The 19,993-nt window shown below is 40.5% G+C and overlaps 1 protein-coding gene across 1 annotated transcript in view; it reads left to right on the forward strand.

The window, feature by feature from the left end:
* The first annotated feature begins 1,627 nt into the window (after positions 1-1,627).
* Positions 1,628-19,993, forward strand: part of LOC124133043 (sodium- and chloride-dependent GABA transporter 1-like) — a 46,900-nt gene continuing 28,534 nt past the window's right edge. The window contains exon 1 of the mRNA XM_046497246.2: positions 1,628-2,583. Within this exon, the coding sequence (XP_046353202.1) occupies positions 2,328-2,583 (256 nt within the window). The 5' untranslated portion in view covers positions 1,628-2,327. The remainder of the gene's footprint in view (positions 2,584-19,993) is intronic.

The following is a 19,993-nucleotide window of genomic DNA, read 5'->3' on the forward strand; positions in this document are numbered from 1 at the left end:
CCGCAGTTTAATATGGATACCCCACTCAGGCATATTATACAGACTCTGAGCCGACCGGTCCTTGTTTTATCTCCGTAATTCCGAGCGACTGGCAGGGTGACAACAAATATGTTTTAACGTCTTTTTCTGTGACGCACGGCATTGAACCACCGACCTTCTGTTCTCAGGACAAACTCTGTATCCACTAGACCACGGAGGCGTTTGTTAAATTCCTTCACATATGAACTACAATGATATGAAACTTATGTGACACCAAAGTGACCCATTTTTTCTCAAGGTAAAGTTTGTTGCGCTTTTTTTTAAACTGATGAATGTTTCGATCATGATTATTAAAGGCAATGTAAATATTTAAACCTGTAATTGTAACAGTAACTTTGTTGGAGTTTGCTGTACATGGTCAGGACTAATAATCACGGGGGCGGTCGGGTAGCCTAGTGGTTAAAGCATTCGCTCGTCACGCCGGAGACCCGGGCTCGATTCCCAACATGGGTACAATGTGTGAAGCCGCATTTCTGGTGTGCCCCGCTGTGATATTGCTGGAATATAGCTAAAGGTGGCGTAAAACCATGCTCATTCACTCACTAATAATTAAGTAATCGCAGCGATAGGGACGGTGGGGTAGCCAAGTGCTTAAAGCGTTCGCTCGTCACGCCGGAGACCCGGGCTCGATTCCCAACATGGGTACAATGTGTGAAGCCCATTTCTGGTGTGCCCCGCTGTGATATTGCTGGAATATAGCTAAAGGTGGCGTAAAACCATACTCACTCACTCACTAATAATTACGTAATCGTAGCGTTAGGGACGGTGGGGTAGCCCATTGGTTGAAGCGTTCGCTCGTCACGCCGAAGACCCGAGTTCGATTTGCCACATGGGTACAATGTGTGAAGCATATTTCTTATATTTCCCGCCGTGATATTGCTGAAATATTGCTAAAAGCTGCGTAAAACCATACTCACTCACTCACTCACTAATCGTGGTGACATTCCAATGGCTGTAATAAACGCGTTCGGCAAAAATATATAGTATGTATCTTTGGAGTCTGTAGCCTAATGTATAGACTCAGTGTTATCTTCAAGGCTCGGAGAGCTTTCTTCGAAGTCAAACTGTCAGCGTATCTTGAAAATTTATTGTCCCCGCGTACTTGAAACCCAGTCTACAGGTGGAAGGGGGGTTAATGACAGCTGGTACCAAGGAAGACTAACGGGCAAGACTAAAAGACTATTGTGAGACTAAGTATACCATATCACCGACGCTCTGCAGGCTGATTAAGCTGGAAGCCCCGACCTGCTGATGAGAAATATATCATGGCAGTGACAGTGTAGAAACACCAGTCTCCCGCTTCATCGTTTCACAATTCCCAGAACAATTCGCCAGCTTACTTTATCGACAAGCAGTTTATTTTTTAGTGGTTTGATGACTGAAGCGGTCGACTTTAACTAACTCGGGCTCAGGCCAACCCGGCTGAGCTCATATGCAGGGATCATGCGCGACCGTGTCTCACACCGACATTAATAAGGGGGATAAATGATAGGTTTGCAACTCATCGACTTCCGATTGCAATCCCCCAGCCGTTACAACGCTTGGGTCAATTTTTCAATAATCTAAGGCCGATGGCCCCTTATATTGCGAAAAAGCATCCCCACCGTCCGCGCGTGAGCTCGATCGACCCAAAGACTCCGATGAACTTTCTGTCAAATCTGAATTTTCCTAAAGGCTCATTTCAGCGTCATCATGGGGTTAGGTGGATCATTCTATTTCATTTTGACAGAATAACTGTGTCCACTTGAGCTGATATACCACCGCGGAGGCACATGTGTTGCTCCTGTTGGTGACGTGCTTGCAGTTGAAGTGGGCTCTCTCAGTCGGCAGTCAACGTAGGAACTGTCGTCAAATCGGAACCCGCTGTGTTAAGAGTTACCGAGCTGCCCCTGTTTGGAGTATTCAATGCGGCCCATTACTGAAATGAAAGGTCACGTGGGACAATGGGTACACACGCTATGTTAGCTATACCAGCAGGGACTCTTTTTTAAATCTCATGACAGTTCATCATAGGGAAGATTGCCGGTAATTTCTAAATGGTCATTCGGGATCATTCAGGAAATGGTCGGATTTTAATTCCAGTGTCTCTCCGAAGGATGGCAACTCGGCCGGACGTCTGACGTTGTACTGGTCACAACGGCCATTGGAATTCAGTTTCGGACCTTTGCCTGTTTGCAACACAGGAACGTCACAAGATGCACTTTTCACATTCGTAAGCTTCAGACCAAAGGAACATTAAACAACATATTTTGGTGGCAGGAGATTTTTAAGTGAATTGGCTTTGGTTTATGTGGATCTGGTCTACGACCATGGAAAAACCGCTTAAAGAATCTATGGAGCTCAATGACTTTCGAGGCCCGGCACGCCCGAACTGTGGGGGTGAGCCAGTCCCCACCCCCCGGGCTGTGGAGGCGAAGCTGGACGCTGTCCCTGAGCGGGAATACTGGAGTGGAAAGATAGAGTTTGTGTTGTCGTGTGTGGGTCAGTGCGTGGGCCTGGGAAACGTGTGGAGGTTCCCCTACCTTTGCTATAGGAATGGCGGGGGTAAGTTATCAAAAATAAACACATTTGTTGTTTTTTGTTTTAAAATATCCCCATTGTGTCCATTTTAAAGAAACATTTTTACCCAAACATGTCCGGCTAAATATTTTATCCACAGCGACGTTTTGTAAAAGAACATTTAAAAATATTAATTTGGTTTGGATAAAATTTACGTTATGAAATACCAAAGATTTTACATAATGAGTATTACATTAATTTCATAAAGAATTTAGTAAGTTAGCTATGTCCCTACATTCTACATTTCATGTTATTTGAATTTATGCAATGACTAAAAATATTCTTTAAAACGACAAATAGTCGTGCAATGGCACTGAAAAACATTCATAAAAAAAATTGTGATCGTTTCAGCTATTGTGTAGTAGAAAGCAAATGCTTACTGGCGTTGTAACCCGTTGTGCACCAAGATAAGATAACGAGCTCATCTCGTGAAATCATCTTCTACACAGTATGCACAACAATGTCATCCAGTTGTGCTTTCCTCATCTACTACCTTGGCCGGCGTGGGAAAGATGGCTGTTATTAGAGTATACTGTTATTATTAACATCCCCCTCCTCACCTCCCCGAGTGTTACGGTCATTTACACGCTGATCACACACAGTCCTGGGTACCAGTTCTGAAGCGATTATGTCTGACGAGGATTTCATATTGCCAGACTTTTAACTTTTAACTTTTAACAATAAGCGATGGAATCAATATGGCTTGCATTTATTTATGATATATTTACGTGTTATATATTACGTCACCATTACTAAAATATCCGTCATCATGCTTACTCTCATTTAAAAACTTTTTTTTGTTCCCTTATCATATATTTTACTACTGTAGGCGATATTAGAGCTCACTGAAACAAGAAATCAGTTGACACTTTGATTATGATGAATTTGGTCTCAAGTGTGGTTTAAAACTAATATTGATAGTTTTGGTACAAAGGTTTTGATTTTTTTAAAATTTCGCTTGTGAGTATTGTTTTATACGAAATGTTTTGCCGTTCTTGGTAGAATGGCCACTCTATGTAAACAGTCGGGCAAAAGAAAGTATACACTAGAAAATTGGATTGGATATCAAACAGTTACTAGGCTGAAAACAGTCACGGAAAGACTGAAAAATTCAGGTCCTAAACATAACTATGACCCCCGTATGACAAAAAATCAACATCGACTTACCATTTCTTGTTTTTTCATTTCTGGCCACCATCAAACCTGATTTTACCCGGCAGTTATAGACAACTGTTATAATTAACATCACTAATACCACACGCCTCTCTTATATCAGTCTGAATGTTCCTTAATAGCACATCTAGCAGGAACTATAAAACGTCCACGTCAGAGAATAACCTCGGTTATCTGCCGAAACAGATTCCATTGGGTGTAAAAGGTAAAAATAATGGTGAAAATTATATAAATGGATCACGGAAAATCAGCCATGACACCAGGTGTTGCGCAAACAGGGTAAGCATGTCCTGCTCCACCGGTAGTACCCGCCACTCACGCAATTTGCATAAAATAGTGTTTGTTTGTTTGTTTGTTTGTTTGTTTGTTGCCTGACGCAGCACAGCAGTTCTCCCGTCATGCGACGGGGGCCTGTAAACAATCGCGTCCCGACCAGATACGCTGTGACGGTGACCAGATAATCCAGTGATTGAATTATGTTCGTTCGACGATAAGCATCGTAGGTGCGATTGTAACTTGGGAGCAAAACGACAGGTGTTCTTTGTCAGTTACAAGAATAGTTTACTGGTATGTTTGCTTTGCATTATGGTTTAGAATACGAACCTTAAACGGTTAAACAATCTGGTGTTACATTATAATCGCTGATGTAAATTTAGGTATTAATCCCTAGATAAGTTTCGTGTTAATTTGTGTTTAGTGTTTCAAGATTCCATTTGTATGACCATATACTATAGTTAACTATTGTGCCTTCAACTAACAACATGCACTTTTATATTCACATTTATATATCCATAGCCTATTTCTTATTCACCAGTCCTATATATTCTTGTAGTCTATATTCTAATGCGTGCTGCTTATTTACCATTCAACAGTAAAATGTAAGTGTTCAAGATATGTCTAGGTGTTAGGATTTGCAGGCGTGTGAGGACTTAGATCAGAAGTACCGTTATGAGTACATATCCCAAGCAATATTCATTCCAGCTTGATAAAAGTACAAGAATTTGTACTTTATTAAGAAAGTGTAATCCCAAATATATCATTTGTTATAGCTTCTAGAATGCCTTTCAAACAGATGATATATCAATCTTGAGTTAACTTTGTTGCATGGCAACACTCTTTTTCACACCTGTAGTTGTCTGTTGAAAAAGAATTCTGTTTAACTTTCTTTATCAAAGCTTGATATATGAGCTCCAGAAACTATTATTCTGGCACAAAAAGAATTTGGGAAGATCCCAATTCCTGCAACAGCAAATCGGAATTTGAGCCCTTCAATTGAGTTACATTAGTCTGCGATAGTGAGTGACTGTGGTTTTACGCCGCTTTCAGCAATATTCCAACAATATCACGGCGGGGGACACCAGAAATCGGCTTCACACATTGTACCCATATCGGGAATCGAACCCGGGTGTTCGGCCTGACGAGCCAACGCTTTAACCACTAGGCTACCCTGCCGCCCCTGTTTGCAGTAAGGTTAAAAGAGGCGACTACATGTTGAACGACAACCAGCAACACAAACATGAACATTTGAGTGAGGTGAGAATACTACTGGATTATTCAATACAATTTTAAATCTGATACCTCAAAAGATTGCTTTTGATCTATTTGCTCCATCTGGGCTGATGTACGTTTCAACAGGACCTTTTTCCAGTATATTTCCGCATGCTTCAAGAATAATTCGGTCGGTGACCTGTGCCATTCCCTGTCTGTCTGATGAATACGATAATTTTTTCTCAGACGCTGAGAATTGTGATAAGCTCCTTTCCTTTTCAAGAGTATAAATCCCTAGAGGGAAAACAGTGTGTCCAAAATTTGCCAATCCAAATGCATTGAAATTTTTAATCAATATTTTGACTACCGAAATTGATGGGCGGAAAACAAAGCGAAGTGTCAGTTTGAATGAGTGTAGAAAAAAGTATTTTAATTTGATTCAATGTTTTTTCTTCCTCTAGTTCAGAGAATAAGGTCAAACGTACAAACAAGTCGAAAGCGTCCGGAAGTTTGAAATAAAAATATTTCAATTATCCCAGGAATTCGTTAAAAAGTGACAGGATGCGGGAAGAAATAAACAGTGAGGAAAGGGGCCTCACTTAAGTCAATACTGGCATTGTGGGATCAGTTGAAGGAAAATATTCGCTTGAATAAAGGTTCCAAATCTGATCGTAATGACAAAAAGACACAGCTAATTAGGGCTAAACTTTGTGTGAAGTCATCGATCACAATCGCCGGTAACCTTCTCTGCCGTGAATGGTACTAATTCTCTGCGAGGCACTGTCGCCAGTGCCGTCAGTGGTAGAAATCCGACAATTGTCGAGGACAGCCGAGTATTTTCGTCGCATGGCTGAATATATTTCTATATGGCAAGTTTCATCTCATCACTAAATATTGGTCCTGAGTAACGAGGATCTTATTTAGTGTCTTCATGTGATCACAGCGTCAAGCTGTTCACACAGCTAAGGCATCCCATCAATATACTTGGAGAAAATCACACTCCCCTAATCCAACTAAACTGTCACGTGACCACAAATTAGAAAACTCCGTGAAGCGAGATTCCATCTGAAGAGGAAACATGGCAATAAAAGGAAGGGAAATACGGCGCGATGAGTTATAAATCTACCATATCAAATCTGACACAGTTTGAACTTTCCGCACTTCAAAGATTCTTAAAGTGGAATGCATTGGGCGTCACCGTTTATTCGTATTATTACCATCAGTATTATACAGGTTATGTAAAAAAACTAAAAATAGCGTTTAAATGTTAAATTTTTTCCCTTAGGTCTACTCATTTAAATGATTGTATCTGTAACTTACGGGTCATTTTACTGGTAAAGGTACCACAACAAGAGACCATGCATGCGGATCTCATCAATTCTCGTTTTATCCCACGTGGTCAGGGTAAGCGGAAGTGACGTTGCACTGTTGGTTAGTCACACTGGCATGTTCAATGAAAAACACTAATTGTTCAGGGTAAAGTTGTACAACTACGACCAAGCAATTAAAAAGGGAAACGATTTTAGTTTGAAATCGCACTTAAATCGCTAAAATCACTGAAATCGCACTTTACTTGAGCTTTAATGTAAACATCTTTGAGACACAGAAAGCCGCAGTTTGCGCATACATGCTCCGAGGAATTATTCAACGTTTAGAAATAGTTCGCCGTCGATTTATCGTATTAAAGTGAACATTAACGACAGTCCAAGCTGTGTCTGGTAATTCAATAATTGTGTTACATTTGGCATCCGCGAATGTCTCCGAGTTGGCGCTTAATATATTTACTGAAGATTTACAGAAGAAAAATATGTTATAAATGACTGTTCTTAATGTTTTGCCGTGTAGAGTTCTAAACCATGATGCCATAGAAGAGACTTTGAAATTCCACACGAACATGTACACTGGAACCTCGTTATTACAGACACTCCTCATTCTGTGTCATAAATACGTTGAGGCATGATGTTACATTATTCGCTCTCTGTGACTCATTAATCTAGATTATTGGTCCTGAATGGTCCAGTTTAAGGAAGTTCAACTTTATAAGTTCACTCATAACATACTCAACAGATAGGCAAAGGCAAAAGAAGCTGTATAATTATGTTGCTTTACCAAAATTGTATTTTAAGATATTTTTGGGTTTGCAAATTTAAATATACAGGAAACTACGGTTATAACGAACTCAAAGGGACCACAAATTTTAGTTCGTTATAACCGTAGTTCGTTATAAGCATATATACAGCATATATACAGCAAATATCCGGGACGAAAAAACAGTTCGTTATATCCGTCAGTTCGTTATAAGCGTGTTCGTTATAAACGTAGTTTACTGTAATTGGTGTTAAATAGGGTTGAAGGTGGGCCTATAAAGTGTCCCTAATTAATACAACTCAAAAGAAGTTAAAGAATTTAGAACACCTGATTCTTTCATATTATTATAGTTACTATATCATGCCATGACAGATTAACAATAGTAATATGGAAGAATCAATTGTTCTTTCATTTCTTTTGAGTAGTATATATTATTTTTTTAATTGAAAATATATGAGGCATGACTTTTGTGTGAGTTCCAGTACAAATAAAAACGGAACCGCGGCCTTGCCGAGGCCTTAAGGCCTTTGTCCATATCATCTTTATAGTTTTCTGTTATTCATTGATTCATTTGATCCTAGTTTCTTTTGCCATTGAGTATATGTTCTACAGCATCTGAATAATTGGCAGCCTTTCTCGGTCCATCACTTGAACCTACGTGCATGCTTGTGAATTATTAAAGTGGTGCGAATACTGTACAATAAGATGATGAACGGTCGCACCTGTCAGATACACTACTGCTCCTACTTTATAATGGCTGGATTACAGTACGTCATAACGGTACTTGAGACATTTACCCATCCCGCATAACCCCTTTTCTATGATGGACCACTTATGCTGACTATTAGTCCTGTTTAAATTCACTACCCTTCCCATTTAGCTGGGAAAAGCTACCAACAAATACATGCCTCGCTTTGCTTTAATTACATAGTCCGAAGAAACAGTTAGACGACGGTGATGTTTATATCGCGGGGGAGACAAACAGTAGTTCCCGTATCATTAATGCGTGTGCCGTTTACAATCAACTGTTCTAAGGTCACTGCTGGGGTCAAGGCGAAAGCCTTAAGAGAAGTTGACCAATTAAAATGCACATTGTGAAAAATGTTTAGGGATATTAAACAAGTGCTAAATTCAACGCCAGAAAATAACCATTCACGAATATCTGCTGAAACAGATTCGACGAGGTGAAACAGCAAACCAGTGATGAAAATTGTATGAATGGATCACTGAAAACACGTGATGACGCCTGGTGTTAGACATGTCGAACTATAAACATGATTAGGCCCCAAAACGCGTTACGAGTGAGTGAGTGAGTTGGGTTTAACGCCGCTTTTAACAGTATTCCAGTTATATATCACGGCGTGTCAGCTTAATGTGGGAGGAAAGCCCGAAAAACGCGTTACGAACACATACAAGATCAAATGATTAGTTAAAACATACACCTTTACTTCATTTTGGATATTATTAATTTTACAAAGTTTTCTTAATTTATCCATGAAACCCGTGTTATTATAATTAGAATATTTAAAAAAAATGATAATTGATTTCCTCTATAGGTTTATTTGGACAGAAAGGATATTGATAAATGAGTCAGTGAGTGAGTTGTGCTTGACGCCTCTTTTTACAGTATATCCGCTTTACCACGGCGTCTTCAGACTGAGGGGGAAAATAAACATAATGCAACACGATTCATAGACGTTTTCGCACGTAAATAGTCCTGACAGACCAAGATCCATGTTGGGAGCGAATCTTAGATTCGAACTCACGACCAGCAGTTGAGTTAACTGAGGAGGAAGTTCCAGTCCCAAACCACCAGCCATGTGCACCATCTTCTCGAGGCAAGGGAATTAACTGACTATAAAAGTCCAGTTTCCACCCTTGCCGAACTAGGCAATTTTGGAGTTATGTTTTGACTGGATTAACGAGTCTATGCATAGTCCAATCAAAATCGCGTAACGAAATCAACATCCGGCGTCGACTGATACTTTCCAAATCTTTTTTATGTTTTTAATCAAGGTGCTCAAGTAATTTGAAGCACTTCGCGAGGTAAGACAAGTTTAAAGGGGCACTGATCTAACGCCATTCCCCGGAATGGTTGTTGCCTTTGTTATTGTTTTTTCCCCCGTGAGTACCCGGATGATACGCAACGCAACAGAGCGTGAACAGAGGCTGGTCTACCGTCTGCAAGGACAGCTCAATAAACTTGGAGGCTGGAGGCAATATTTGTTTTACGCATTTTTGAACACTGATTGGTTAACTGTGATCTATAAAGATTTCGACAAAGGGCGCATGTTAATTAATTTCTTCAGCCTAAACAAACAGACAAAAAGAACGGCGGAGCTCATCAGATGTCGTCATTTGGAAATACCCCAGATGGTTATAGTTTAATAAAAAAAAGTATCCATGCATTGAAAGCATCTTCGGATTTCGGATTGCGTCGATAATACGATTACTACTCCCTTGTTGTCATCCACGTTTTCTGGTAAACCCTACACTTGTGTATTTGTCGTCATTCACTTGATGCTCAGTTAATGAATATATTACAGGTACAATTAGTGGTAGCACCACTTAGATTACCTGACAAAGGTTCCCATTTGGCATTTATTGTGTCTGGGGTAATTATTCAATTTAAATCCAGGTTTGAAGTGAGGTGAAATGTGTGTTGTGTAATATGCACGTGGCAGCCCAGCAAGAGGTGAATGATCAGTTGATTTGCTTTTTTTGTAAATCAACGGATCGTTCCTACTCATCAAAGGATTAACAGAAAATACGTTGATTGATTAATCACAGTGGATACGTCAAAAGTGAGGGTTTAGATGTCAAGGTTTACTAAAACAAAGGGAATACACTCATATCATGTGGCGTGAAGTGCTGATGTCAAAACAACATACTTTGTTCAAAGGGTTAACTGATAATACGTTGATTGATTGGTCATTGTTATCTATCACTCAATAGATTCTTTAGGAACCGTGGACGTTATGAAAATAGTTGTCACGTGGGCTTTCTCAGCCGACCCTTGAGACTTGACACCTATGTGAAACACCTGAAACAATCTAAGTGATCAGTTGAGAAACGAACACGGGTTATAATATCCCGAAACGATATATATCTTTTAAAATATTTGATTGTTACAGAGACACGTGACATCGAATAAGTTTCTTTGTACAGCTGCAGAAAAGTGGGATATTGTTCCTTTGTGTGGATATTTACGGATACATTCCTCGAACAAGGAAGCTGCCTAAAATTTATACACATAAATTTGGTAGGTTGTAATTATGGTATTTGCATTTTGTTTTCCTTCATTTGCTGTAGCATTGAACCGATTCGTTCTTGTTCCTCTACGTCTTGGTTGGGAAATTCTTCAATGCGCGATAGACGTTGTTTTCACAAGTCTTTTATTTTGTAAGCGTGTATATATTACCGTCAATTTGTAAAATGTGATTCTCTCAGGCAATTTATAAAAAGTGTAAATATTTCAGTCATTTTGACTGAAACATCTGTCCAGATTGACTAAAATTGATTAAGACGATCAAAAGGGCCTAAAAACATCACAACAAATTATTATGTAGGATTAGAAGCCAAATTAAACGACATAGAAATGTACTTTTCAACGTAACATTTTCAGTCTCATGGGGATGACATTAAACATCAAAATGTTTGGAATTCGTTATCATAATAATACAGATGGAAATGTTTTTCGGTCACTTTGTAAAATAACATAATATTGAGGCGTTTAATAAATTTTAAAATGTTACACATTTTGACTTTCAAAAAAATATACACACTATAAAAAAAGCAATGCTCAGGTGAAATTTTACTTGTGTTGCAAGTAAAAATAGTGTAAACGAAAATCGCAAAATTACCAAGCAAGTGACTCATCAAAACTTCGTCACCATTTCCGATGCTACCCACAAATATACCTACATTTCCTTATTATCTCGAAAACTGTATTTCATTTTGTTGATCAATGTGACCATACGCCCTTATTACTACCCATAAAAGTGACTAATGCGCTTACGAATGGCGCAGCAGAGGTCGCGAACTAGTCTAGATTTCTGCTATACATCCGGGTACTCACTGGAAAAAAACAATAACAAAGGCAACAACCAGTCCCGGGGAATTGCTTTAGATCAGTGCCCCTTTAATTATAAGATAGATCTTGACTATCGATCTGATCGTCTTGTCTGGGCGCAACCATTGTGTTTGAAGCAAATGCAAGTGATACGAGAGGTATCTGATTGGTCAATAGGAGGAACATTGATGGGACATAACTCGAAATAACCACTGGTGGCGCTAGGATCGAGCCCATGCATCCCAGCCTAGTTCGGTAAGGGTGGAAACCGGACTTTTATAGTTAATTCCCTTGCTTCGGGAAGATGTGTTGAGTAGGACAACAACAAATATACGGTAGCGTTAAGTCTTGTACGGAAAGTATATTTTTCTGTAAATAAACTTCCGAGCAAAAAAAGGTATACACTAGAAAATTGAATTTGACCAAACATCTACAAAAGTACAGTAAACTACGGTTATAACGAACTCAAAGGGACCACAAATTTTAGTTCTTTATATCCGTAGTTCGTTATAAGCATATATACAGCAAATAGCCGGGACGAAAAAACAGTTCGTTATATCCGTCAGTTCGTTATAAGCGTGTTCGTTATAAACGTAGTTTACTGTACTTGCTTTAGCGTGGCAGTGTAGGTCCCTTTGTCGATCCAAGGGGATTCCGGGTTAGAATTGATCCCCAATAACTTTTGCTGATGGAAAGAGGCGACTTATTGGCGCGAGTGGCCAGGTTCGGTGACTTGGTTGACAGCGTGTCATCGTACTCCGTACTGATGCTCATAGTATCCCCCACAGGATTGTCTGGTACTACTGTAGACACGACTGTTTACAAGCCGCCGTCATACAGCTGAATTGTTGCAGAGAGTACCTTAAACGACAACACGCATCTGTATGTCGCGTTTCGTTACAGCAAGGTAACTCGAAATATATGCCTCAGAGGGAACTCTACTGGGTTTTTGACATTCCGACATCAATACGTTAATATGACCTGAAAACCACACAAGGGCCATATGGTTAACCACTATTATCTGACGTGTAGGTGAGGTGAGGTGAAAGTGGGTTTAACGTCGCGATCAAAATTAGTTCACTCGTATAGCGATGTGTCTGGCATATAGAGAGAGATGTGTGTTTTATTCGTAGATTTTTTATTCATACTTACTAAGTTAATTTTGCATCAAATGTCAGCGAAGTGCATAATGCTGTATTTTACATTGATAGGGTTCGGATCGGTGCTTGTGTCAGGGAGCAACCATTTCATTGTCAGACCGGGGGGATTTTCCCGAAAAAGTAATCAAGCCCGTTTTGCTGAGGATTGGTGTTACATATTCCTTGCACTGAGGCAAAAATATAATATACCATTTTCTTTCAGACGGTGTAAGAAGCCAATATTAAAGTGACCACAAATACAGTTCGTTATTTTAATTAATTTAAAACTATTTGAGCTGTTTTATCATGTTTTATCATCTTTACGTTAAAAAGTAATTGAGCTCCTGAACATTAGAAACTGCTGATCTGAACCCCCTACCCGACTCCGCTATGAAAATCAAATAGTTGCTTCCTCACCCCTGTAGCAAAATTATCACCCAAATGTCGGACGAAAAGTGAAGTGTTTTTAAGGTGTGTTTTTTTTCAGCATGTGAAGTAAATGAAATGCATCATTCAGCCCATGTCTCTGTGCCCGGCCGAGATGGAATTTAAGTTGCAAGAAGATATTTCATATTTAATTTGTATTTCTCATTGATGTCGTATTGATAACCCTATAAAGTCAAAGGTAGGCTGCGTTGAACAAAAGCGAAATCCCAACATGGCTGTCTGCTAAAAATAGACTCACAAAAAGATCGCGAAAAGGAACGAAAGGTGAAGAATAGACATTCAACTGAGATTGTTCAAAGCGATTTCGGTGGGAAGAAGATTCATTAACGTACACAGGTTCAAGTTATCAATGATAACTAAAACGTGTGACGTCAGGACTGTGGCGTGCGTCAATAAATGAGGGTGAGGTGTTAAGCGTCACTACTTACATGCTTATACCCTTTTCGCGAACACCCGGCGTTATCACTGAATTTCAGTGATCCATTCTTAATTTTTTGCCTTTTACGCCCAATAATCGGCGGATAATCATGACTGTTTTTTCTCTGCCATTGAACTTTTATATTTAAGTATGTATTTACAAGTCAGTAACCAAAACACGGTTGTTCTGTGAATACTTGGCTTCCTCAGAAATCTACTGTAAAGATATCCTGATCCGGATTTTTGATCATATTTGAAAAGAAATAATAGTGGCTCTGACCTTTTATAATATTTATAAGTATTGCGAATAACTAATTATACATCTCAATTGCCTCTTTATTGCTACTTAATTATACTAATACACTATACTAATTAGAGCAATTTGTAATCTTATTATGGTATATATAACAAGATTAGTGTGTCAACGTATCTGATAGCGACAATATGTCGTTGTGGCAATGATCTCATTAAATATTACTTCACTGGCTGTAAATAATTGCCGTTGAACATGTGTTCATATTGGGGTGCCGTGTATGTGCCGAACAGCTGACTTTTTCCCGTGTCGAAACTTTCAAAAGACACATTTTTTACAGATTTATACAATTCATTGTCAACTTTTTGCCCTTGTCGGCTCGGTCGAATAGGGCTGGTCCGAGCATCTACTGCGGCCATTTGCCACTCTGAACCCGATCGGCCACTTCTGCTGAAAATTTACCTATGAGATTAGCCGGGACTACATTTGACCCGTCGACCTCGTAGCACATGGCCGTCACGTGATGTAAATATAATAGCCATGAACGCCTTATCAGACGGAAGAGTCACAGGAAACTGGTAATCTGATAGCGGTATGTGATTATTAACGGCGATAGATCACTGATATACTTGCAGCAATTTCACTGACCGTTTGTAGTCATTGCCAGCAATTATGACTCCAGTGCAGGTACCCACGTGGATTTGTTTACAGTCGCCATGTTGGAACTATATTTCCAAATGTTGTGTGCATATATGTTTTGAAAATATGTAGAACAAAATAAATAATAAAAAAGTAACTTCGTATATTTAAGACTAACGAAACTGAGCATCCCCGAGCGTGTTTCGGCGGAAACCCGTTTACTGCATGGACACACGTTGCCCTATTTCCAACATCCATAGCCGAGTCTTCTTTGCGGTTACGGAAAGGGGCGAGGTTTCCCGATTGACTATTCAGAACAGCTATACCGGGCAACACTCGTAGGGGACTTTGTATTTTCTTCGTCGGCCGAAGTATCACTGCTTTACCATGCCTTTCAGCATGTTCCACGTGTTCAAACGAAAACGAAAGTAACCGGAAGTTCTAACGTTGTTACTGAACTGTATATAATATAGTCCGTTCCAGGACTGTAATTCCACGTGTCTCCGGCATTCTGATGACAATAATGAACTGCCTTCAACACCCCTCATAATATGTATTTTAGAATTGGCAAATTCTTAGAAACAAATACGTCAACAACAATTACTTCACATACTGCTTCTATAATCATTAACGATAAAACAATCAAACCTGTAGGCATCAATACGAAAGCAGTGACATCGTTCAGCGCAATAATGCTACAAGCCCCGCCCATTCTATTATCAGCCAATCAGGAAACTGACTGAAAAATCCTTAGAATCAGCACTTATACAGTATCAGTGTGAATAGGACTTGCAACCGCTACATTAAACAGTTTTTAATATTCAAGACAACTAGATCCAAAGTGGTTTTGCGCATGATACTGGTTTTGCAAAACGAGGTTCGGAATGTTTATATTATGCATTCATACGCAGCAATACGCAGCAATACGCAGCAATACGCAGCGTCATGTACACGTGGTTGAGCGTCGTCTATATTTATAACTGTGTCGAGAAGAATCTGCGACGTCATTACGTAATACGTCAACAATGTTGTCTGCATTTAATAGTTAAAATGGATAGAATTATCATTAAACCGCCCGCATGTTATCAGAAATGAGCGGGCCACTGTAACTTGATAATGCCCTCATATTGCTTGACGACGGGCCATTATCATGCCCGTTGTTAGGTGGCGTCATAAGATAGGGATAGGTGACGTCACGTTCAATAGTGACGTCATCTGGTTTGTTCTATGACGTTTCCATATTTGTAAAAGTTTGTCAGTGACAGTCGTGCACACTCCATCGCAGTGGTGACTCAGCATCTTGAATGGACTGAAAGATGTGACGAATCGTCACATGGCGCTGGCCTGTGGCAGAGGTACTATGCCACTCTCCTACCCAGAGTTCCATGCGGCCGGCAGCCAGCTAGCATAGTACCTCTGCCACAGGCCAGCGCCATGTGACGATTCGTCACATCTTTCACAGTCCATTCAAGTTATTGCATATGCTTTTCATCCGTTTCATGTTTGACAAGTCTACACATTTTCATAAACAAATGTCAAAGAATGGTTAACTTTCATTGAGAAAGTATGCAAATACGTAAAAATCCACTTGTTTTTGCGTAGTTATCCTATGTTTTCATTGGTTGTACGGCTCCACGTGCTGTCATCGAAGCCCAACGGAGAGCTAGTGACACGGTCACTTTGATGCATAAATATATATTGTCATGCAACTCACTGTCGCAGTTGTAGTAGCATATCTATATAGTTATGCAAAACAATATGTAAAGCGCCACCAAATACTTGCATTAGTCCGTTCTATACTGATTTCTGAAAAAGCGCGTTTGTTTACAAACAAGAGAAAAGTCCGGTCACGTGATATGCAAATTAGCCTGTGGCAGTGGTGTTATGCTGAGTCACCACTGCGACGGAGTGTGCTAGAAACATTTAGGCGAACAGGGATTCCAACCAATAGTCATAGGATTCTTGCGTGCCCAAGGGACGCAACTCTGACCAGCGAATTGCGGCGCCTTAGACGATCGGGCCTTTCGTACCCAAAAACAAAAGGAAGTGGAGCTCGTTACTGTACACCATTATCATGATGTCACAATGAGTCATGAAGCACTGGAGGTGATGTCACAGTTGGGGATAATGCAGTTATAAATTTCAAGCTCTCTGTTGCCACCCGTACCCGTGAGCGAACGATTACGAGTCATCGTGGATTCATGTACGACTTGTCTGAGTAATGCAGGAAACTATTGATGATTTGTTATTCGGAGACGCGGTTATCAGACTAGGCGTTACTATGCTAGCTGGCTGCCGGCCGCATGGAACTCTGGGTAGGAGAGTGACATTCGTGTTGATTGCAGTAAATGTTTCAAAACCGATATTGTTGTTTCTTTTTATTTAATAACAAATTCCATCCATTTTAGCTATAATAACGGTTAAGTTATTTTTCAGGGCATTATCATTTGCAGAAGCCCTCGGTCTTTTCAACTGCCCTCCTTCGTCGGGCAGTTAATGAAAGACCTCAGGCTTCTGCAAATGATAATGCCCTGAAAAATAGCGTTACCCTTATAATATCAACAATGTCTGCATTACATCTGCAATGTCGTGTCTGCATTACGTCAGCAATGACGTCTACATTACGTCAGCAATAATGTCTGCATTACGTCATCAATGATGTCTCCATAACGTCATCATTACTGTCTGCATTGCGTCGCCAATGTAGTCTCCATGACGTCATCAATACTGTCTGCAATAGGTCATCAATGGTGTCTCCATTACGCCATCAACGGTGTTGGCATTGTATCGACAATGCTGTCTGCAATATGTCGGGTTTTGTATTTAACGCATACCGCGTAGTTATTTTTATAAACTCGTTCATTTTGAACAATTTATATCTTAACATATATTTTACCCTTTAATATTTTGCAGCTAAGATCTCTGTCGCATGTACACTTTTGAAATCATTTATTTCTAAATATTTTAGTTGTCTTTTTCTAATGTGAAAGACCTGTTCTTACGCTGATGTGGTAATTGTACTCATTTCAAATCTCCCTTTGGGATTCCAGTTCCGAATATAGACCCCGTACCAAATGTTTGCCGTCAGTGAGGATCGGGTGGTTTCGAACTGTGACGGGTTCATTGCAAGGTCCGTTGCTCATGCTGTCAACCACTGGTTTCAACAACTAGATTCGATTTATTACAGGCCGTCATGAGATAGCTGGACTATTGCTGCGACATCTCTTTTTAGATGTAGTTATATTTTAAAGGAAACCTAAAATATCTTTGCATATGTGTTCTACTTGCTAGTCGGCTCAGTTTTCCTAGAATAGTATGACGTCATCCATCGTTTGATGAGCCTGTTATAAAGTTTTAATAGTATGACGTCATCCATTGTTTGATGAGCCTGTTATAAAGTTGCGAGCATGGAATGTGAGTGCAAACGAAGGTTACTGATAAGGACTTATGGATAGTGTCTGCCCGGAGAGCGGAAGGTCGGTTTGCGATCCCAGGCCGCGGCATACCAAACTACGTTTAAGATGGCACTTGTTGTTACCCTGCCTGACGCTCGACATTAAGGCGATCAAACAAGGGCTGTTCGGCTGGAACACTGTATAATGAGTGGGGTAACCGTCTAAACTGAGGCAAAGTATCTAAGTAGGCTCGCTTAATATAATCGGCATTGGTCCGGAGCAGTACAAGCAGCCACACACACACACACACACACGCACGCACGCACGCACGCACGCACGCACACACACACACACACACACACACACACGTGCATGCACGTCGGTATACAAGTGCAATAATCTTGGACGCGACGTTAAACCCATTTCACGTCACCTCCCCTTGAACTAGGGTGTCCGGGTTACTTCAGTTACAGAGTTTAGCCAGTCATGGGCAGCAAGGATACGATATCGTATATTACCTAGGTTGTCCAAAATAGGTACCGGTGACAAGACTGCCACGATTACAAAAGTTCATTAAACTGTCCGTATTACCAAGGTTCACAGATTGTGCTTCAAACGCCAAAGTCTACTCGTATCATCGACGTCCAACACCACCACCAACTCCACCTCAATCTAAAATGACTCCATAGTCTGCAATAAGGAAGACAGCGTCTAATCTACATGTAGCTGGCCTGTGATCAGAACCCGCCGCCGACACTCCTGGTGGACAGCGGGACAGTTCTGGCAGCTCTGCCGTCGACTGAAGTCGCCAGTGATCGAGTTACCATGTCGAAGTCTGGGGTGCGTGGATCTCCTTCACTTGCAATAAAGCACGGCCAGAGTGCTCCGAGACAGCGGGAGTGTTAAATAGAAATCAAAACGAAATCATGTCACCTTGATGACCTTCGGAACATAATCTTCTCCAGTAATGAATGCGCGTCACAGTTCGCGAAGACAGGTCGGTGGAAGCGAAGCGCCGCCACTCTGAAAGGCATAAATATGACATTTTTTCCCGATATTGTCGTTATTTAAACACTGCGTGGACGTAAAAGCGCCATTTCTCACCGTATTTCATCTCGTCGCGAGTGAATGCTGTTTCGATGACAGTTTATCGGTTTGGTTTTAAAATGTAATGCGGCTACTATATGTGTGGATGGTATTTAGAATAGAGAGTAGATAGGTTAAGCTATTTTATCGACTCAATTCACAGAATTAAGGTTATATTTTTTTATGTAAATGTCAAGAATGTTATTCATATGACTGGGTAATGAATTCCACGTGTTTACCAGTACTATAAAAGTGATGCTGTAGAAACTGTACCTTGTGGGGAATCGAACCCAGCATTCAATATGACGAGCGAGCGCTTTGCCCACAGGGCAACCCCTCGTCCGGTATTCATATTCAACGAACCCCGTTATTCGAAACGGACACTCTCTCAGTAAAATCATCAGGATTAACTCCCGGATTAACATCTTTCACTGCAAACAGACTGACAGGTGAAGGTGTGATATATATCTACTCGATCTTCAGGCGTTCAGAGAGGTGTATTCTTCGTTTGGTGTTTTGATGCGACTTATTATTGCATACCGTATATGACAACAACCAAACAGTAGGGAGACATGTACTGATTTTCCTAATGTAGAGTTGTACTGGTGTTTATACTGAAGACGTCACCCGTGAAGATCAGGGTTAGAATAGGTCTTCAGCAACCAATGCTTATTGTAACAGGCGATTATGCTTGTCGTAAGAGGCAACTAACAGGATCGGGTGGTCAGGCTCGCTGACTTGGTTGATGCATGTCATAGTATCCCAATTGCATTGATCGATGCTCATGATGTCAATCACTGGATTGACTTGATTCTTTACAGATCGCCGCCATAAAGCTTGAATATTGCTGAGTGCGGCGTTAAACAACAAACAAACAAACAGCATCAGCATCGGTGCAAAAAGATTGGAGTTGGCTTTGCAACACCAGGGACGGACTGTGAGCCTGTGGCGGGCGTTACACCATGTTTACAGACGATTCAAGGTTTTGCTTCCGATTCACAGATGGCAGAAAACGTTGTTGGCGACGTAGCGGCGAGCGGTATGCCAGGGCAACAATTCGTGACCATGATCGGTATGGGGGCGGTAGTGTCATGGTGTGGGGTGGTATCACACATGACAGGCGAACTGATTTGATCATATTGAAGGGACATTTGAGTGGCCAGCGATAACTTGACGACATTTTTTCTATGTTCCAATT

Source organism: Haliotis rufescens, unplaced genomic scaffold, assembly GCF_023055435.1.
Source record: "Haliotis rufescens isolate VD_foot unplaced genomic scaffold, xgHalRufe1.0.p SCAF_23, whole genome shotgun sequence".
In the NCBI taxonomy this organism is placed as follows: Eukaryota; Metazoa; Mollusca; class Gastropoda; order Lepetellida; family Haliotidae; genus Haliotis; species Haliotis rufescens.